Consider the following 22676-nt stretch of genomic DNA (forward strand, 5'->3'; position numbering starts at 1 on the left):
AGATAGTTGGAGTTGTTCCAAGCATTTTGACACACAAAAAAGTTCTGATGTTCTAAGAAAACTTCGAAATATTTAATTTTTAATGTAATTTTGGTTATAAACAAAATACCTGCTTTCCCTATCAGATTTCTTCCTCGTGCTTTAAAGGGGTCATGAATAGAACAATTAAGAAAATGAGCTGTTTTACAGATGAACACATGAAGCTGTAGAAATTACTTTTCCAACAAACTTTGTCTCCTTTGAGGCAAAAACTGCCTGCTCTGTAATGTAGACTTCCATGACCACCATGCCAGTGGTTGGATTCCTCTGCTCAGCCAGAGGGCACAGACACGGTGCAGTGCCATAGCCCAATATTCTCCATTAATGATGGAAACAGGGCTGGTAGATCATAACTATGGAGCTCTATTGGCTGCATTCCTAATCAACTCAGAAAATGCAGGACTTTTGGAAATAGTGGGTGCAGAATTCATGTCAGTGTCTAATCAGTGTTGTAAATATTTTGTTTCTCCTGTCTTCATATATTTTTACTCTCTGTTTACACTTGCCTACGTCCCTGAATGTTAATCACTGTTTTGTGACTATAAAAAAGGACAAGGACCGTTATGTTCACTTATCCTAGCCTACTGAGTAACACAGACTTCCCTAAGCATTCCCTGGTCAAAACAGAATTTATCATGTGGAGAAAATAACATTTCTTGTTTATAAAATCTGTGTTAACAAGGAACCCACCACAGCTCTTGTTGCTTCCGTGCTTTCTGACCCTTACAGTCTATTGGATATCATCATACCAGTATGTGAGAGGGTGAAGGTCTGTTCTCTGGGATCTCCCAAGATGAGGGCAGTGAAGCACACCTGAACACAGTGCTGTAACCCACTGGCACACGGCTCGTTACCTTGGTGCTGAGGATCCTTACACAATGAGTACAGAAACTGAGTACATAAAAGCAGAATTTGCACAATCAAGGGGAGAGAGCAGGGAGTCACCTGAGCTAACTGGCATGAAATTCAGCCACCATCTCCATTGTATCAGACCATCTGCCTCTATGGTATCACTTTCCAAGAAATTAAAGTGAATATGAAAAGAGACAGCCTACATACATAGAAAAATGCTGTAAATTCTTTTTCAAGATCTGCAAACCTGCAGACTGTCTGTTGGTCTGAAATGTGGTGAAAAGGTGGGAATTACAATTTAACCTGTTATGTCAGTATGATTAGAATAAGAAGGGCAGGGAAGTTTGCAGTTGTCTGGATTAAAAAAATCTAAAAGCAGTAAAGCAGTGTGCTTATATCTAACACAAGAGACAGGCACTAATCTCTGTAAGTCAAAGAACCTATCATAGGGGTTGTAGAGAAATACAAAACATTCAATCTGTCATTATGGTAGTATAGTAGGATCTGTGTACAGCATGGTGGGATCAAAGCTGGTCCTACTTTGACCAGAGAGGTGGACCAGATGACTTTTGTATCATTGTCAACCTCCATTATTTTGCAAATTTATGATTGTATGAAGAGGTGAAGCTGTATTTTGGAGTCAAGTTTAAATTGGAGTGCAAAATGGAGCTTGCCTCTGGGAAGAGATGTGTCACATGCAAAGCATGGCCATGGGAAAGACTGAAATAAAACTCCCTGCTGCAGCTTCCCCTGTGGCCATCACGTTAGGGTCTGTCAGCCCAGGTTTTGCATTGCACTCTGGTGATTTATGAGGTTAGCTTGTTTCCTCAGTGACTGTCTCCACAACAGGATTTTGAAACCTGGATCTTCCTTGCCAAATCCATTTGATCCATTGAAAACTGGGATTAAATAGTGCTGGAAGCACACAGTTCATAACTTTTCATTCTCTAGTCAGTTCATATTCCTTCATCTCAGTTTCTACCATCTTCTGTTGTTTATGTGTATGCTTTGGCCCAAAGAGACAGTACATCTCCAGTGCTGCAAACATTTATATATATCCTAAATTTTACTAATCCAAGCAGTTCCATTGAAACTATCTGCATATTTTTACTAATTTCATGTACACATGCCATAAAGATTGAGAGCTGAAAATTTACAGCTGCGGACAGACTTCAGTAGAAAAGAAGCCAATGTATCCTCTTTGTGATTTACTATTTGAAATTGTATTAAAACCAGAACTGTCTTTAGACAGGTATGAATTGATGTGAATTAATGAAGAATGTTTTAGGAGTCACAGTTAGGCAAATAACAGTGTTTGCTCTGTTATATTCTATATCACAAATACATATTGGGTCTCTGAGACCATCCCACACCTCACTGCTGTGGGCAGAATAACTACTGTGCATTTTGACTTTGACTTTTCTTTACTTTCATCTGTCCTGTGCTCTCTTCAAGTCAACAGAAAGAAACTGACCTTAAGTGGAATTGAGTCTCTTTACTTCACAGGGATTTAGGTCGTGATTTTAATGATTATGTTTCTAGAAGGTACAAGTTTGAATAATAGCTATACAAGAGCTTTCCAGCTCCGTTTCTAGTGCATATTAGCCATTAAATGTGTAATGGATTTTGCACACCTAACTGTATTTCCCAACATTGAAATACTAATAAACAGAAGAAGATAACTCTGGAAACATCTTGAAGTTAAACTCTTCTATCAACAGCATTTGGACTTTTATATTTTTAAATCATAGTCTTGCATTTATTTAATTATGTAGGTATCCTATGCCAGATGAATTCCATGATAATCACTACTGTTTAGATTTATTGCTTCTATAGAAAATATTTTTATTTTTAAAAAATTATTCTAAGGATTAATACATTTGGACTGTTACTGCAGATTTTTTTTAGTATCAGTTAGGACTATTTGGTAATTTGAGAGAAAGCCAATACCTTCCTCAAACCAAAAAGTAAAATGGAGAAAAGTTACATCACAGAGAGAGAACTGTATATAATATTGCTTCGTATGAGTTTTTATATACATTACATATAGACACACATATATATACATTATATATAAAAACCTACATAACATATACATATATAAAGGCATCTATCTATGTAAGGATGTTAAAATTAAATTATGGAGAAAAATACACTGCTTGTCCTGTGTACTATATAACAGGAGTATGCATGCCTTCAAAAATAATGTAAAATATGATGGAAAATGTTGTGCCCTCTTGGTCATGTTTTTTGGCTCATTTATTTAACATTTATGGGAACAGGCTTGTCAACTCTAAACCCATCTGGCTCTAGCAGAGGAAAAGAAAGAAAAAGCAGGAAGTCCATTTTTGGCAACAATCCTGGCAGGCTGAGCCCTGGGGAGTCAGCTGCTCTTGCCAAAGCATCTGGAAAAGGTAAAGTTAGCATCTTCTTTCACCAGTCATGTGGAATGACTCTGTAATCCAACACATGTACCAGACCAAGTTGTTAAAGATCAAATACTTTGCAATGTGTAAGATGTTGAACTTTGGAATGGTTTTCTGTTAGTGCAGCAGCTATTAGAGTAACACTGTTATAACTGAAGTGTTGAGTGTGGAATGTTAAAATAGGATTCCTCGGTCAGAGATATGATGACCTTAGTTCATAAACGATTCAAAACTAACATACATTTTAAGTGATGTATCTTAAAGTTTATGCTTTAAAAAGTATAAATAAATATTTTTAAAGTACAAATGGAAGGCAGAACTGTTGGGCTGGATCCAGAAAAGAATTTTTAATGTCTGAAGCAGGACTTAGTTGCCTAAAATTCGGCCAAGTCCAAATGTGTGATTGTGCAAATCAGACTTTGCAGGTGATTCAGTTTGTAAACCAGGAAATTGTGCTTCTGCCTGTGAACAGATGTAAAGAAATACAAAGGAAGTACAGAAAAGGTTTTGGAGACCCAGATCCCCTGCCTTTTAAGTGATTGCCATAAACAGAAAGTTAGAATTGTACCTTTTCTTGAACTTATTTTCTGGCTCAGGGAGTGTTGCATTTCTTGCAACCCAAGGGCACAGCTGCAGCAGACAGGTTAGATTTCCTGTTAGAGGCCAGTGTCCTAAAAATGAAGAAGTCAGGTGCCTAATTCTAAAGTATGTAACTATTTTGTTGCCTTTGTCCCCTAAGTCTCACAGTCTCTGCAGATTGCCTGTTTGGAGACTTAACAGATGGCTTTCAGTCTTGCCTCCCTTCCTCATTAAAAATGTATAAATGGGAAGAAGGGAATTTTATTCCTTTATTATATTCAGGCAAACACCAATTATTTATTTATTTATTTATTTAGCACATCTAATCATGGTATTACTTCAATACTTAAACATTATGTTTCCTCTCATGGATTGCTCTTCCTCTATAAGAAGGAACGTGACATTTAACTTGAGTACTGTAATTTTCCAGAATCACCTCTTTTTGCCATAACTAAAGCACATACTCCAGTAGAAAACCTTGAATTTTTGGAGTCTCTGGCCCTGCAACTGTAACTTGAGGGTACTGTTTATCTTCCAGGTCCTTTGGATGTGATGCGGCAAACCTGGGAAGATCCTTGCTCTCCTTACAACTCACCAGCCTCTCTCAGTGCCATCATCAGGACGCCCAAGTGCTACCACATCTCCTCCCTGAACGAGAACGCTGCCAAGCGGCTGTGCAGGCGCTACTCCCAGAAGCTGATCCAGCACACCACCTGCCAGCTCCTGAGGACCTACCCTGCTGCCACTCGCATCGACTCCTCAAATCCCCATCCACTGATCTTCTGGCTCCATGGGGTACAGCTCGTGGCTCTGAACTACCAAACAGATGGTATGGGTGCATGAACACCTTTTAATACATTGAAATGTGATATAAGTCCTTAAACTGTGAATTTGTATTTGGCGCTTGCTTTTCCCTGCTCTCACGAGGGGATCTGCTTGTCTGTGCACCCCACTATAAGCAGGTTTATACTACAACAGTCTGGTCCTTGGAAGGAGTGATCCCAGAGTTCAGGAGTTTTATGCCAATGCAGCAGATCCTGTGATAACACAGAAGTGCCTGAACAGCAAGACCTTCTATTTTTATTTTATTGCTGAAGGTTATTTTTTTTCCCCCAGTCAAGAAACTGTTACTCCTTTCTGATAACTTCAAATATAAAAGGGTACTGAACTATTTTTAACTTGAAAGTGCTGCCATGGATGCTGGTTTAATGTTGACCAAAACATTTTTGGACTGTTTGCTATCCTGTCTTGTGTTGCTTCACCTTTTCCATGGGGGATCCATTAGGTCATCTACAAAGCTACATGGTCAGTGCTTTTCCATTCTGCAGTTCAGGGCACATACCTAGAGACTTCTCAGAGAAATGGTGTAGGCAAGCCCTACAGTTCAATAAAGACAATGGAAAGGGGTAGATAAGAAGGAACTGCTTTTATAGTTTTGTATAAAAGTATATTGGATATATTGGATAAATTCGATGCAGCTATCTCTGAAAATCAAGAATGAAATTATAGTACACAACTAAAATAATTTAAAAAAGATACCTAAAACATGACTTTGTCTTCACTATTACAGTTTTTCCATTGTACCATTGCTCTCTGTCAGTTTTGGCTGCCTTATTTCACAGATCTTCCTCTGCAACTTAATGCAGCAATGTTTGAGGCTAATGGTGGCTGTGGATATGTTTTGAAACCTCCAGTTCTGTGGGATAAAAATTGTTCAATGTACCAGAAGTTTTGTCCACTGGAAAGAGATTTTGATAATAAGGAGCCAGCTATATATTCTTTAACAGTAAGTACATTAAAAGGGAATTTCATGCAGCCAAACAGATAGAAGTAGACAAGATGTAACTACTGTCTTTAACCAGCATTATGGTCATGCTTCTAAATGGAAAGACTGAACCTTTAATTGTTGCTTGTACTTCTGAAGGTCAGCATAACTAACAGAAATTGGAGGGGGAAGGAGAAAAGATTTGTCTTTATTTTATTTTATTATATTTTATTTTATTGGCTGGTTTGTATCCATAGTTACTTTCACTGTTTCCTTCACAATATTCATTGAAACCCAGTCCTGAAAGAATTTTCCTTGGGACTACACAACTGTGTAAAATTACACATGTGCCCTGATGTTTGACACATTTGTGAACACTTGAGAAGCTACACAAAAAAGCCATTATGAAAAGCTGTACTGAATCTTTAAAAAAATATTTTACAAGTCATATAATAAGATATATAATTCGTGGATTTGTGGCCAAAAAAAAGTATTCTCAGAAGCTAGTCCCTTCCAGGAAATGTGTCAGAAAAGTGAGATTCATAAGAATCAGAATTCTCCCAGATGTGATAATTACACACCTAATTCTTGTGTTGCATATGCCAAAGCAACCTAATTCTTGTGTTGCATATGCCAAAGCAAGCCAAACGTCAGTGCCATCACTCCAGAGTAGTGGAGAAGAAATTGTGGCCCTTTTTGACTACATTACTGGTACATTCTTTCTGGATTAGCTTTCAGATGCCGTGAATGGTTACACTCATGATGTATAGTGTGTTTTTTTCAGAGGAGAGATGCCATAGCAGTGGTGTTGGGCGTGGGGTTAAGGCAGCTCTGCTTCTGAAGTGACTGCCCTGGCAATTACAAAAGTAGGGGAGTGTCATAATTAAATCAGCACATTAACAAACTGTGCTTAGGAATGTGCTAAACAATATTTAGCAGAATCACGATGGCAAAAGAATTACTCCACTAATTGGTTTCTCTGTGTACTCCTCGGCTTCAGATCGTGTCTGGACAGAACGTGTGCCCCAGCAATAGCACAGGCAGTCCGTGCATTGAAATCGATGTGCTGGGGATGCCTCTGGACAGCTGCCACTTCCGGACAAAGCCCATTCATCGCAATACTCTCAACCCCATGTGGAATGAACAGTTCCTTTTCCGGATTCACTTTGAGGATTTGGTCTTTCTCCGGTTCGCAGTTGTTGAAAATAACAGCTCAGCTGTGACAGCTCAGAGAATCATTCCCCTCAAAGCACTAAAGAGAGGTACAGCCTGGTTTGTAGTGGCACCCTATGCCAAAATGGTTCAGCAGATTCCTGGACTGAATCTGTCCAGAGGGATATTTTTAATCAGCTAGTTGCATTTTTCTAGAGGAGGAAGGGAGCAAATATGAGACTACATACCATGGCCTGGCAGTACAATGCTGATGTAATAGACTCCTTAGGAGCCAGCAGCTGCCCCAGTGAGTTGTAAAAACTCGATCCTGTGGTGTTGTGGAGACAGGGGCATCTTACACCTGCTCTGATCCTGAGCTGTGCTTGTGAGGTTATGTTCACCTGGAGACTGGCTGCTCCCTTAAGAAGCATGGAGTGGTTTCATTCCCTGCCTTGTCCTTTGCCCAAGAAACTGCTGTAATGGGTGATCACTCGTCAGAGGGGAGTTGCGCTTCTGGCAGCTGTGGCTGGAGCAGAGTTGAAGGAAGGGTGAAAGAAAGTGAGAGAGTTGAGAAAACATTGCTAATTCTGTGACACCTGGGAAATGGAGTTTCCATGTTGCCGGCAGCTCTTTCACATGTGCTTTGTGTCACTGTAATACCACACAACTCTCTGTGTTGGCATATGAGGAGATCTAGCCAGACATGCATTTTCCCAGTGATAATTTGACCTTGTTTCATTCATATTCTAATATTTAGATATTTTATGTATGAATATATTGTGTATTATGGCAAAACAAAGGTAGGATGCTGTATGAGCCACTCAGCAATTCATAGCACTTGGGTTACACTGTTGTACAGCGTTAATGCAGTGCTATTACAGTGCCTTAAATCCTATTTGTGTGGCAAATTGTAGCTATAAATACAGCAAATTTGAGTTTTCCATTTATGAGACTTGTGTTCTAGAATGTGGTGAAGTATTTACAGATTTTTCCTCTTTAGGCTACAGACATGTCCAGCTCCATAACCTGCACAATGAAACATTAGAGATTTCCAGTTTGTTTATAAACAGTCGGAGAATGGAAGAAAGTCCCTCTGGAAACACTCTGCCTGCATCTTTGGTAATTCAATTTTTGTGTGTGTGTATGTGTGTGTGAATTACCTGTATTCTTGTCATAATAACAGCCAGACTGTTCAAAGGTGTTAGCCCTTAAACCTGCACATTGTTCAGAAGTACCCTGGTGCCTACTTTTTGGCTTTGATGGAAGTAAGATTATCCACCTGGCTAAAACTGTGGAAAGGTAAATCTTTTCAAAGTCGGGCTTCTCTGGTGTATTTAGGTATAGCACAAGAACCCCTGGGCTGGAGGAGTGTGGTTGAGCAGTAAGGTCCAGTGCTGCCTCATGCATTCCTTTATGTATGAATTCTAAGCAAAGCATTTGAGACCAAAATAAAAAGAAAGATGCAAATTACCAACAACTTTGGAATAATGAGAATAAAATTGAATTTTATTACAAGAAAATAAAAACTCTGTATTTCCATAAATACACATATTTATATATGTATGTGCACATATTTTATATGTACAAATATGTATACATACACATACGCATATCTAAAAATATATGTTTGTATTTATGCGTGCATAGATGGATGTGATTTTTTCTATTAATAGCCCTTAATATTAGGTTGTCTGGGTTACTCATGTTTTGGCAACTTTAAACATCTGTATTATCATTATTCTGACTACTCAAGTGTTAGATAAAACCTGCTGAGCTCCTGTGTATGCAAATGTGTTGCTGATATTATCCTCCTGTGAATACATGCCAAACATGTTTCTTGGTGAATTACTAGGCAGGAAGGAAGAACATAAATGGTTTGGAGGTTAAAAGAAAGCTATAGGTTTTCACCCAGTAATCTGTATGCTGAAATGTAAATAATCTGAGCTCAGGTAGAATGGGTAATGAGTGATGGAGGTCTGCCCTTCACTGGAAAACTTCCTTTTTCTTCTTTCTCTTCAGCTTCAGGGTAGGGTGGACTCTTTTGGAGGGTTTGTTGGTGTTTTTTAAATGCCTCAATCTGTAGCATAAGAGCCATGTCCTACCTTGATAGCTTTGCTCTCTCAAGGTCCTTACACCTTGTATGTACAGTTTCTTTTAAGCAACCTTTTACATGCCTACGTAAAAACATTCAGTAATCTGTTGAATGTTGTCTGAACAGTTGTTTAGCCTGGGAGAAAGGAAAGCTGCTGTGACTTACAAAGTGACAGTTCATGGAATTCCAGGCCCGGAGCCTTTCACTGTTTTTAATGTAAGTGCGGGGACTACGGCTGCACAGCTGCTCCATCAGGTAAGCTTCCTGCTGAATTGCAGATCCAACTGCAGGAATCCACATTAACATCATTCTGGACATTTGTCTCCCTGCATTTCTCTCATGCAGGGTCATTGTAGTTCATCACAGCAAGGAGGTGCTGTTAGAAATGTACTGCTGTGGAATTAATTACATTGCAAACACAGAAAATAATCAGTGAAGTGATTTATCATTTTAGAATATATTCCCTATCAGTATTTTAATACTTGGGCATATGCAGATGAGAAAAACAATCTTTCTGGCCAACGGAGGCAGTGGGCTGTCCTTACAACAAGGGCAAACATTTCTGCAGAATTCTTTGAACTTGAGCACCGTAGGAATACAGAGTAAAAGTTAGAAGGCCAAGTTCATAAGTAGCAAAACCAGTTAACTCAACAGGGATTGTTATTCTAGCAGTGGGAAAAGACTGTACTGTCCTGGGATTATGAATAAATTGTCTGGCCAGCCAAACAGGACAGAAATAAGCTTAAATAGTACTGCCTTGTCTGGGATAGTTGAACTGCTTGGCTATGCTAAAGAGAACAGGACATTACCCTGGAGTAAAATATCTGAATAATAAATAGCACATCAGAAAGCCTGCCTGCACTGTCTGAACAGTTATTGATTCTTAAAGCTTCCGTATTCACTCTCATTTATAACTGCTAATTATGCAGTGTTTATATTTAGCGTTCTAATTGTTGTGTGTTTATTATGGTCTGTCTTAGCTCTTGGCTACCATAAAAGGCACCGAGTCATGCGCTGCAGACTATTTTCTGATGGAAGAGAAAAGTTTCATATCTAAAGAAAAGAGTGAATGCAGAAAACCACCGTTCCAGAGAGTGATTGGTCCTGAAGAAGGGCTAGTGCAGCTTTTGAACAGTTGGTTCCCAGAAGAAGGATATGTTGGAAGGATTATCTTTAAAACCCGAGAGGAAGTAAGTCTGTTTTAGATAAATTGTTATTTACAAAGATAGATAGCTAAAAATAGCTCTTAGGACCAGGAAACAAAAGGGTGCAGTATTTGTTTCACTACTTGGTGAGTAATGTCAATGCTGTGTACATTGTTTAAAAACAAACATAACTCTTGAGTGAGCAAGGACAACTAGACTTCATGCACCTGTGTGACATTAACTGGACCTCACTCAGCTTTACTATCAGATGTGTGATGTTTAAGCATTATCACTCACTCACCAGTTCTATGTTGTGTTCTAATTTAATGCCATACATTATGCCAGGATAGGAAATTAATATAAAGAAAGATAATAGTTAATACCATAGGATCATAGATAACAGAACTCCAGACAACCATTATCAATCAGTTTGGATGTCAGCAACTTCTTATCTGTCTAGAAAAATTAGAAATAATTTTAATATTAAAGAATAAGTCTAAAAGGATAGAATAAGTCTAAAAGGATCACAAAGGATAATTAAATTATTAACGATAACCTAAAATAATGAAATAGGCGATTTCTTTTCATTTAAAGGAGGAAAATGGACTGATTACTTCAGTTTAAACTGTAAACAAAGCATCTACAGCTTGAAAATATGCTAGTGCCCAGGCTTGTGAGAGACAAAAAAAGCAGGAGAAAGAAACCTAATGATCTCATTTCTGGACACACTTTCTTTGGTCAGTTCAGCCTACAAAAATGCTTATTAGTACACAGATTTTACATACACAAATGATAGAGATCCTCTGAGATACTTTAAAGTGAAAAAATGTATTTTTGATTAGTTTGATAGAACTTTTGATAAAGCTTCAATTTGACAAATTACCATTAAATTACACAAGTCCACATTTTGTTTTCCTTTATTTCTAACATTTGGCAAAAAAAATTACAAGAAGTTACAAGGTAGAAATTTGTTTGTGGAAATAGTAACCTATTAAATTCTGTTGACTGCAGCACTGACTTTGTCAGTGTGCACCACCACGTGTCACTGCCAAGCCCCAATTCTGTTAGAAAATGGGAGTTGAAATCTGTCTTGGCTCATGTGAAAATTATGCTGTAGTTTTGTCCTGTGATGTGAGTACCCCAAAGCATTATCTGTAATTCTGAGCCTTTCTGCAGATAGCAGCACCTCAGAGCTTGGAACTAGAAATGAAGCTGCAAATCTGATTGAAAAACAAGGAGTGGGTCCACTGGAGGGTGTGAAACACAGCTCATGTTTACAGCTTATGAATCCAAGCTGTGTTCCAAGGTGTTGGACAGAAATGCATTCTCTGAGAGAAGGTGCAGGGAGGAATTCTGCCTGAAAATCTGCAGTAGTCAGAGAGCCTGAAAAGGGACAAACGAACATCCTTCCTCTTGCTCTACACCACAGGAAAATGTTTGCTCAGACTTCTTGCTCTCTAAGTACTTTTGGCTTTAGTGCAGGGACAGGAGAGAAAAGAACCCTTTCCACCATCTCCCATCTTACTGCCACCATTAGATGACAAAACATAATTTTGTGTACATAAGGAAAGAAAGGATTTAAATGACTATGCATACATCTCCAGACACTGATTATAGAAACACGGTATTTATTAGCAGTAGTAGCTTGTCAAAACTCTCCTGTAATGCATTTAACAAAATGGAGCTGGGACTGCAGCAGAGTCTCCAATTTCCATGTCATAAAAACCTTTTGTGACCACCAGCTATTAGTTACCTTTCTGAAGTAAATTAATCTGGCTCTCATTTATTTTCTCTGTAGAATTTAAACGAGAGAAATGTCTTTCAAGAAGCAAAGGAAGAAGCAGCCGTCAGCTCCGAGGATGACAGTTTCTTTGTTCAGGTACACGACGTCTCCCCAGAGCAACCACGCACCGTCATCAAGGCTCCCCGCTTCAGCACGGCTCAGGATGTCATACAGCAGGTGAGCTGCACCTTTCCATGTTAATCTGTGGGGTGGAGGCTGGTTTCACACAAGATAAGGTGGGGTTTGTTCTCAGCATTAGCTGAGGAATCAGTTTAGTAACCTGAATCTGAGGGAGTGCCTTCTTTTTTGTCTTATTTTTTCTCTGCTTTTAAACAGACTCTTTGCAAAGCGAAATACTCCTACAGCATTTTGAGCAATCCAAATCCAAGTGATTATGTGCTCCTGGAAGAGGTGACAAAAGAGCCAACAAACAAAAAGTCCTCAACATCTAAACCATCTCAGAGGATTCTCTCTGATCAAGAGTGTGTGTTTCAGGCCCAAAGCAAATGGAAGGGAGCAGGAAAATTTATCCTGAAGCTCAAAGAACAGGTTCAGGTAAAAAATGCGATACTTTGCAGCAGGTGTTGTAGATAGTGTGTGATCAGCTTAATGGGAACCTGCTTTCAATGGGAGAGACACACAACTGGCATGAGGGCAAGTGGGGAAGACAGACTACAGCAAAAAGCAGATTCCTCTTTTCTCCGAACCTCCATTACTTTCTTCCTTTGCAAAACTGCAGAGTTACATCCAGCAACACGACTCCCTCACAGCCTGCAAATCCAGGACAACCTTTATCTGCTACCAGCTTTCTGTTTTTCAAAATCTTCTGGCTGTGCATGCCATGCTTTCCATCATAATAAAGGACCATTCAAATGGGCAGAGCTTAAAAGCTACTGGAATAAAGTCTCCTTTATTCCTGCCCAGTGAAAAAGTTGTTCTGTTGCTTTATCTCAGGCTTCAGAAAATGGCAGGAATGAAGTACATGCCTACTGGGAGAAGGAGCTGTGTTCTGCCTGCCTGCAGACACCACCAATCCACAGCAGCTGTTGCTTTAAAGTAACTGTATTATAAGCACAGATCTTTTTATAAAAGTTTATACCAAATTTACTAAACATATCTTTGACAAGGCATAATTTTAAATTAATTTATTCAGAACAATGAGTAGGATGTGCTTGCCTGTGAAAGCACAGACATACTGCATTTCAAAAGGAAGGCCTGCTTAGAAATATGTTAGGTGTTTTCATATTAATTCTGTATTTCACAGCTAACAAGCAGCTGTTGAACCACTTCTATGATTTTTTTTTTTTTTATTATTTTTTTTTTACAGGCAGCACGAGATGACAAAAGAAAGGGCATCTCTTTTACCAGTGAACTGAAGAAGTTAACCAAGTCCAGTAAGCAGTACCGGGGGTTCATGTCACCCCCGCTGCAGGTGTTGTCGGACAGTCCCCAGAGCAAGGACGAAAGGGCTGCGTGTGGCTTGACCTTCAGTGACATTGTAGAGTAGTCACCCCACTGCCCACGGTCTGTTCAGGTACGAGACACTGATCCCAATGCTGAGCAATCATTTATGTGATTTACAGAGGATTTTTTTTTCAAAGTTGTAGCTGGTCAAACCAGGGTGAGGTACAAGGATCCATAAAAGCCTTACCCATCGGTGTGCACAGGCACAGTGACAGCAGTAAGGTCTCCTTAATTATGGCATTTGCTCCAGTGAATCAGACTGGAGTTTCACCCACAAAACCAAACCAAAATGTTGCATCCTGGTTGATTTTATAGTATGCATTTTAATGAGTAATGGTGCTTAATTAATGATGTACGGTTACTCTTTTGCTCTGGGCCAAAGTAAATGGAAGTGGCCAGTAGAGCTTTTATTATTTTTTGTTACATGCAGATAACAAAATCATCAGGACTGGCCATCTCCTTTTTAGCTAAAACAAGTTGATGGTGTTAATTTCTCTCAGTGGGAATTTTGCCACAAATGTTTAAACATTTATACTATCATTTCTGTATCTCTTCAATTTCTTCCATCTTGCTTGACTTCAAACAACTGAAATACACAACATGACTGTCTCGTTTATATGGAGATACTAAGTGCAACTTGTCTAGCAATGTACACTAACCAGACATTTGCACAGTGCTACTACAGCACTGAGACAGCAACTGGGAAGTTACAGCTCCTTGCAAATGAAGAAATCTTTTTCAGTGTTGATAATCCCATCTCACTTATGGCCAATTTAATATTACCTTTTTCTTTCCACATACACCTAATTATTAAAGCATTATTTGGCATGCACTGTCATACTACTGCTAAGTCATTAAATTAACAGAATTCAAGTAATGTTTTCATTTGCAAGGTATTTAAAATATGAAGGGATAAATTTGATACCTTATTTCTTGGCTACTATAGCTGAATTCAAGGAAAGCAAAGTAACTTATGGAAAGAGCCCAGTCAGGTTCCCTCTTCCGCATTTGTTCTTTCTTGCTCTTTTAAAACTGGAATTTACATTACTGAATCCTTCTGCAGTGCCTTTGAAGGATCCTGCTGTGGACTGAACTGGTCAACAATTGTGTGCCCTGTGCTACAGATGCCTGATCCAGGCAATTCTGCTGGATTAACATCCAGAATCTGGGAATCCTAAATGGGATACTGTAGATTGGAAAGATGCCTGTCAGCTATCGGAAGATTCTGCTCTTCCCGTATCTTCACATCTGCAGATTCTCCATAGGCGGATGGAGAAGTTTTCTTGGACTGTATGTTGTAAACAAACATGTGTCATCACCCTCTCCTTTTTAAACAAAAGATAATTTTAGCTTGTTGCCTTTAAGGAAACTGAAGGCAGAGAACCAGAGTGTTCTTTTATGTGTATTATTTTAAAATAACGCACTTTTACCTGAAGATTTCTGTTAAACACTGTGTTAAGTGATTGTAAAGAGATTTAAATATACTGTAACTTCCTTTGCATATCTGTTTAACTTTGGTGAATATACACAAAACACTCAAAATTATTTATGGTTTATCTACTTTAACAAAATAATGTACAATAGCTAAATACACCTAACTGGTAGTGAGACTTTGACAAGCAACAACGTTTTCTTCTTATAAATTCTTGTTTTCCAGGCTTGTGTTTAAAGAAAGAATATTTATTATCATGTTCCAAAGTACATGCCATTGTATAATATATTTATCATATACTACTTTTTAGAAAATGCAGATTTTTTACCTCTCTCTGGATTTAGAGGAAAATATGTTTGAACTTTTATGGTTGTTTCTTTTCAGCACAAGATGTTTAATACTCCAAACTGACCAAATTCAAAACAATGCATTGATAAATGTAATTAACATTTCAAAATTTTGAATTCAAATACATTTTTCCATACAGTCAGAAATGTCTTTTTACTTGTCTGTTACAGAGAGTATAAAGAACTTTTACCCTATAACTCTTGACATTTTTGTTTACATAGAAACACTCTTGTGAAGTTTTATGTTTGCTGAATTCATCTTTTGATATGTAAGTAAATTAGTTGTGCTAGTCTTTTTTTTTATTTCCATGGGAGTTACTAATGTGTTTAGTTACTTAAAACAATCCATACCGAGTTACAGGGGCACAAATTAAACAACTGCTGGAATCAGCGATCCCTTTGATCTCCCACAAGAAATGTGCCTGTGGTGAACAAATTGCTCTGCACACGTTTTTGTCTCACTAGAGCAATCCCTAAACAAGAGAAAGAAGTAACAGGCAGTAGTGTCATGACAACTGATGCCCCCCTATTAATTAGAAAATGAAACAGAAGAAAGAAAAGTCATTAACTGTCATATAAACAAGCAGACAGAACCTGCATTCTGTCACCAGAAACGATGAAGTCTTTCAGTACACACTACAGAAAATGCCTGTAAAATAGCTATTACCAAAGCAAAAAAGTGCCCTCTTGAGGTCATTTCCAGCTTTCAGGAAAAATAACTCCAGCAGTACAAAAAAAGTCAAATTTCCTGGTGGCATATTCTCACAGAGGCCATGTACTTCCCACTGCTTGTCTTCTACAAAAGTAAACTTTTGAACTGATATAGCACCCCCAACCACCTCCAAGCTCAGCCTCTTCACTCAGTAGTACCAACTTGAACCCTGCACATGCGTAAGACAAGACTGATCCCAAGTAATATGTTAGAAGTGACAACTTACACAGAGTTTTATATGCAGTTTGCTTTGGAATTCTTTGGAATTACTAGGAAATACTTATATCAACCTGCTGCGCAATTCAACTAATGCAACTGGGTTTTAAATGTTAGCTTCATTCTCTGTTATTTTAACACAGTAGCAGATTCACATCACTAAGAATTTTTTCTTTTTGATGTCGATTGTGGCATTTTAGAAACAATACTTAAGGTTCCTGTAGTTTGCCCTTACCTGTCTGGCCTTTTTTTTTTTTTTTTTGGTGGTGGTTTGTTGGGTTTTTTTAAATCTTTAGCAGCACTGAAAACTCTTACCATCACCTAAGTATCACACACTGGCTAATTAATTAGATTCAACATACAAACCTTGGGGAATCAAGAGACAACAGCAGCCATGTCACATTAACACAGGTCCAACACTAGCCTGAAATCTGGTGGCAATTTAAAATCAGCAGATTTTTTACTATTTCTACTAATACAGTAATTTTTCTAGGTGTGGGAACTTATTAATATGAATATCTTCCTCATTAGTCTCACCAAAAGCTGCTTTTGCTGCTGATTATTACAGTGAAAGAGGAGAGCAAAGTATTTGGCTTTTTATTTCAAAATCCATATTTGTAGGCATGTAGACATCTGGAATTATGAAAGGCTAATCACCCTGTTCTAGTATTTTCATTAATGTTCATATATCACTTAATTTCAAGTTTAGGTATTGGTAAATAGCCAAGTAAACCTTTGATAATGAAACAAATTCACTTCGGGGTGAATTTGGAAAAGAATTACAATACTCTTCCTTTTGCTGGGTCCAAGTTTCCTGATAGTGAAAATACACCACCACCTGAAGCATTAAATGGGGGGGGTGCAGTTAACTTTCTTGAAAGCTCAGTTAAGGAGCTTCCATGTGCTGAGTTATTATGCTAATAGGAAATTTATTCTGCTTAGCCACGGATTTTATTTCTGCAGGAATATTTGTCTACACCCTCCTGCGACAAGACTGACAAAATAACTTTGTCCTTTTCTGTGCTTCTGGCTGGGCATGGACATCAATTAGGAAAATACATTCATTTTTACATTACAAACTATTTACAGGAAGCAGCTTCCAGGATAAAGTTTGAAAGAAAGGAATGTAAATAATCAACACCTTCCAGAAACATGCCGTCTCTGAGCAGTAGCAGGCCTTACACTGAACAGTTTAAGGTGGAAATCTCATGCTCCATTGCCTAATGGCAAAAATACAGAAGCATTTTTTTCTGTACTATTTAAAAAACTGCTACTTTTCTACCAAGTTCTTAACTTCTCCCTGTGCAGCACGTGGTGCTTGCACAGTGGTGTTCTGGTATGGGAGGAAAGACAGGCAGTCACAGCTCCTGCCTGCATCAGCACTGCTCCATCTGCAGGAACTGGGGCACACCAGGAGCTACTTCCTCTCCCGCCTGAAGGGTTTCTTCTTTCTATCTTACTGATCCCAAACTATAGCAGAAGACTAAAAAGTACTATCTCAGTTTTATTTTTTTTAAACCTAGTCACATTATTTTTCTTGCTACAAATATTAGGTGAATACTAGGTGAAGTGTCTGCTTCTAGAAATCACACGCTTTGGAGATTTAAAGAATTCAACATGGAAATATCTAAATATTTCAGGAACACTTTCTCTTACATTCATAGTTTATTTTCAAAAAAGAAGACCTTGCTGGTAACTTTACATTTCAGTGAAAGGCTGAGTCTGCAGCTTCTGAAACTGAACTGTCTGCTCTGCTCTGCTCTAGCTCTTTGAATGCTTCAATTAGCATTTGGTTTTTAATCACTGTCAATTATTATTCCACTATAAAACTCAGTTTACTTTTAGGGTAGCCCACTAAATGTACCAATGGTGGCAATTTTTTCCTGTCTGTGATAAATGTTTTGCAACTTAAATAGTAATAGACATTTGGCAGAGTTAGCAAATTAAACACAAAAATAAATAGCAGTAAATAAGATTTTTGCTCCAGTAGATGTATAGGCTCTTTCAGAATGACTTAGTTGTACAGTTGTCTTTCTCTGCCTCTTAAAGCATGTCAGAGTATTCTGACAATGCAACATCACTATGTGCCAGTCTCTATATGTTTGGAAACTATGAAAAATGAACAATTTAAAAATTTTCCACCTGGACTATTTTCTCTCTGCTGACTTGAAGAATAAACCTGTATTTGTATATGTTGTAAAAAAAAAAAATAAATGGTTTAAGATGTTCACTCTTTGCTTTTGCCTTCCCAAACTGACCAAAGTATTGGCAAATGGCCCCCTTGGAATTTTTCAGAATTTAAATCACACCCATTTTGTGAACACTTCACACTAAAAAAAACTATTCAAAAGCTATGGGAATCACAACCTAAACATGTATAAATATCAGTGTTATGTATGCAGTTTTGTAATCTACATAGTAAAACAGGAATTTTCTAATCCATTAATACATAGATGTCTATTCTAAAAATGTCTGTGAATTTATGTTTAACTATTTGAAAGTTGGTGAATTAGTGTGATTAATACTAAAAACATGTATTAAAAGAAAAAAGGAAATTTACTTTTAAAACTATCTAAGAACTATAAATCAGGATAAAAAACTAAATACCCTAGAGAAAAAGCTATTTTCTGACTTGAATGAAAGCTTTGAAAAACTTACACATATATCATTATCACATCATAGACTAAACACTACAAAAATACATTAGCTGAGCTGTCAGCCAGGGACAGCCCACCACGCTCCCCTGCAGAATGGAATTCACATAAAGACAATATCATCTTTTAATTAATTCATATATTTCACTTACTGTTTGCAAAGCCAACATGCAGCTGAAAATGGATTCTAAAACAACCAGGCAATAACTTATACTTGGAGAACCAGGAGAAAATTACTTCCAAGATAAAAAGATAAATATTTACATTCTTACCTTGTATTTGTCCATCATTCTTGACAGCAATGGTTTATTGAAGACACTGCAGTAGAGCATTCAGTCATGATGCCAGTTTAGAACTGAAATCCAATATTCTCAATTTGCCAATACCAAGATTCACCAGAGGGAAAAACCTCCACCAAATGCAAAATCATTTCAAGATGAGATAAATGGTTAGAAGACATCAGAAGAAAAACAGAAAAAATGCAACAGAAAAAATAGAGATTTGTAATATGTAAGTAATTTAGACAAGCCAATATTGTTAACATTTTCAAAATATTTATTAATTTATCAACAGAACCAGTGAGTTCTTCGAAATACATATGTCTATATTCTGTTAAAAATTTTAGAAAAATATATAAACAAAAATACAATCATGCATGGTTGCAAACAATTTTTAAATAGCCTTGTTTTGTATCTTTTTAAATTACTGATGTGACTGTTCACTGTGGTTCCCCAGCCCTGCAAACACGGGCTCCGTAGTTAAGCGGACAGGTTTGTGGAAAACTGCTGTTACATTTTTGTGTGTTTCTATATTCAAAAAAAAGCCTACTTATATTCCTTTAATGATGAGTGGAAATGAGTTTCAGCCAATCTTTCTCCATAATTAAGAAGCCAACTGAAGCTGAGTAATAGGTACATTTATGACAAAGATGTTTCCTTCAAGTGTTTAGCAAAGTCCAAGGATTTGTGAACAACAGTCTCACTGATGTGTTGTTGAAGCTGCTTGTTTAGCTCTTCATCTACAAATGAATCCATTTGTGAGAAGGTATCCTGAAAATTACAAAATATTAGTTGCATTACTAAATGAGGCCAGTATGTGTTTTCCATGCATAGCTTAAATTAGCAGTCCTGTTACTCTCCCATGTCCCCAGTCATCCAGACTCTAGACCTATGGAATTGGCAGTTCATGCCTGCCTGCCCTGCCTGTAAGTTCCCCTTGGCTTGCAAGTGATGTGTCAGCCCTTCATAAGCTCAGGGTTTATTTGTTTTGTGGTAAACTGGACTTTGGAATATTACCTACTACACACAGCCACAGCTTCCAGTTCTGGAGGTGCTTACATGCTGCTTCCTGTTCAACACACCTCAGAAACAGAAATCAAGCACTTATATATATAAATCAAGCATCTCTGATTAAAAGGCCAGTGAGAGCAATGATGCTCACAGTAGAGGCTGTGAGTCAGAAAGGAATGCCCTGACCCTTCTGCCTGCAGCCAGAGCTGGAGCCTTCCACTCTTTCCTGGTGCTCAGATGAGGAATTATGATCACACACATGATTTAAGCTCCCCCGTTAAAGTCTAAGCACTCACACAGTCAAGTACATTGTGCACTCAAGGACAAATGAGATCCTCTCTTTACTAGTGCAAGGGGCTCCAATTGGAGCTTCTATCAACACCAGGGAGGTGCTGACAAAGGCAGCATGGCACACAGAGAATATGCAGGACAGAGAGGATAAAACTTAGATACTGCCAGAGTTTGTTAAATGAGCCCAAAAACCAGAGAGCAGGCAAAGCCCCAGGGTAGTTTTCCCAGTTATGTCCATTATAACCACCTATGGACAGTTTGTTTTCTCTCTTCCTTTGTTTCTGCTACCTTAAAAAGCTTGTGCTTTTCCTTATTCAAGCACTACAACTCAAATCTCTCACCTATCTGCTGCTCCCAGCCTTGCTCTGTCTGAGGTGCTAATATAACTCCCTAGCAGGACAGACACGTCAAGAAGTCATTGTAAAACGATGGAACAAGTACAAACACTTTTTCAAGAGTTGCTTCTCTAAAATGGAAAAAAAATTGTGCTCTCAACGCTTCAACTGACATTACTGAGTTACAAAGTGGAGCACTGACAAGGTTAAATGTTTTCTTAGGAAGAAATAAAATTATCACTTTTTAAAGGACACCCCTCACTGGACATTTAAAGGAGGCTGGCCTCTGGAACAGTGCTGAGGACATAAAAACTGTTCCCCTGTTTCTCAGCTTTATACATTAACTCTTTGTTCCCCTCAAATTTACACTTTAAAGCTACAGTGAGGCTAATAGGGATCAGTATCCCTCTACATACTGAATCAAAGGCTCTGGAAATCCAGCTGTCCTGCCAACTACCCACACTGGGGAAAGAGCTGGGGTTTTTTTACTGCTTTTTGAACAAACATTAGTTCATCATTACAGAAAAGGGCCAAGAAATCTGCACTGAACCACTGCAAGGTGCAAAATAACAGCTACCATATTCATCTTGCTACATGAACTGAAGCTGTGGGAGGTGGAACTATTTATACAGCTACTTTTCCTTCTTTATAGTCAGTCCTATCTTACACCAGTTAAAAGAAATACTTGACATGCAAAGTATAGAAACCAGAAAGCCAAACTGAGTGTGCCAATGCCTGGGCACTGCACAGTGAGCCAGCAGACACAGGTTATTTTGGTACATCATGTGGTTAAAAAAGGACACATAGACAAGATGGTACCTTTCTTCTGGGTGTTACTGATGCAACAGGAGGATTAAAGGTCATTCCTTTCATGCAGTATGCCTCAAAAAGTTCTGTAGCAGACCTACAGCAAAATCCACAGTGAAAGAAAAATGGCATTAGATAGATATATCTTCAACTGATATATCAACAATTTAGGGGCAGCTTCTCACACACACCACTCTCATCCTCCATCACACTTTAAGAGAACTCAGAGTAATGAGCATCACCTGCAAAAGATCAGAAGCCAACAGCTGGCAAACAATGCAAGTCAAGTAAAATGTGTCTAAAATACTCAATTGTGGGAGACAAGAAAACTGTTCTGTTGGCTTGCCAGAGCTCCAAGCACTCACTGCTTAATCTGTACATATTTAATAAAGGAAAGTAAAAGGTGGATAAAGATTATCTAGCTGACACAATCTGCTAGAATTTCCAAGAGTTCCTTACCGAAGAGTTTTATGAAAACTAAGCATCCATGGGAGAACAGGGAAGACCATCATATGAGAAAAGAACTGGTTAAAAGCCAGGAAACTGAGGACGGTTTGTGGCCAGTTTTTGCAATGGCAGGAAAAACTATGGATTTCCACAAGGTCTGTTCCAGGATCTGTGCTTTCTAACATGCTCAAAGATGAGCTGGAGATTACCAAGTTATTTGTGGTAGTAAAAATGAGCTCCACGTGAAGAACTTCAGATAGTCCATATGAGATATCAGTAAAATGTCAAATGAAATTTAGTGTTGGAAAAAGAAATCAATCTCAGCTTTACATAAACACAATAAGCTCTGAGCTGACCACTGTCACTTAAAGGAAAAAAATCTTGTTGTTATGACAGATACTTTTATAGGGTTGTGACCTTAATGCTGTTTGGAGTTGAAAAGAAACAGAGAACACAATAGAAATTAGTCACATCAGTGTATAAACCCACAGATCATCCACATCTCAAATATTGCAACTGAGTCTCCAGTTTCCTCATCTTGAAATGCTTAAGTTGGTAAAAGTTCAGGAATATGCAACAAAGATGAGGAAAAGCATGGAACAGCTCCTGTCTGAGCTAGATCCCTTGAGCCAGAAGAGACAGTAGGTGGAGGGATGATATGATAGAGGGCCTACCAAGTTCTGTGAGGCATGGAAAGAGTGTAGAGCAGATTGTTCATTTAATCTCCCAGAGCAAGAACCAAGGGCTGTTAAATGAAACATACTGGCACCAGGTTCAAAACAAAAGACAGCAGGTCTTAACCTAAGGAGCTGTGGACTCATGGAACCCTTATCAAACAATGCTGCATTC

General features: G+C 38.2%; 2 protein-coding genes across 8 annotated transcripts in view; one reads left to right on the forward strand and one right to left on the reverse strand.

The window, feature by feature from the left end:
• Positions 1-17098, forward strand: part of PLCE1 (phospholipase C epsilon 1) — a 148118-nt gene extending 131020 nt beyond the window's left edge. For all 5 annotated transcript variants that reach the window (XM_017803875.1, XM_017803877.1, XM_017803878.1 and 2 more), the window contains 11 exons: positions 3174-3305; positions 4435-4725; positions 5519-5682; positions 6662-6923; positions 7814-7932; positions 9032-9160; positions 9886-10095; positions 11849-12010; positions 12170-12388; positions 13161-13367; positions 14361-17098. In XM_017803875.1, coding sequence (XP_017659364.1) covers positions 3174-3305; positions 4435-4725; positions 5519-5682; positions 6662-6923; positions 7814-7932; positions 9032-9160; positions 9886-10095; positions 11849-12010; positions 12170-12388; positions 13161-13340 — 1868 coding nt within the window. In that variant the 3' untranslated portion in view covers positions 13341-13367; positions 14361-17098. The remainder of the gene's footprint in view (positions 1-3173; positions 3306-4434; positions 4726-5518; positions 5683-6661; positions 6924-7813; positions 7933-9031; positions 9161-9885; positions 10096-11848; positions 12011-12169; positions 12389-13160; positions 13368-14360) is intronic.
• Positions 17099-19195: 2097 nt separating this feature from the next.
• NOC3L (NOC3 like DNA replication regulator) overlaps positions 19196-22676 on the reverse strand; it is a 16812-nt gene continuing 13331 nt past the window's right edge. For all 3 annotated transcript variants that reach the window (XM_017803880.1, XM_017803882.1, XM_017803881.1), the window contains exons 20-21: positions 21393-21477; positions 19196-19707 (exon numbers count right to left, since the gene is read on the reverse strand). In XM_017803880.1, the coding sequence (XP_017659369.1) occupies positions 19576-19707; positions 21393-21477 (217 nt within the window). In that variant the 3' untranslated portion in view covers positions 19196-19575. The remainder of the gene's footprint in view (positions 19708-21392; positions 21478-22676) is intronic.

The sequence above is a fragment of the Lepidothrix coronata genome, unplaced genomic scaffold, assembly GCF_001604755.1.
Source record: "Lepidothrix coronata isolate B3197 unplaced genomic scaffold, Lepidothrix_coronata-1.0 Scaffold8, whole genome shotgun sequence".
Classification (NCBI taxonomy): Eukaryota; Metazoa; Chordata; class Aves; order Passeriformes; family Pipridae; genus Lepidothrix; species Lepidothrix coronata.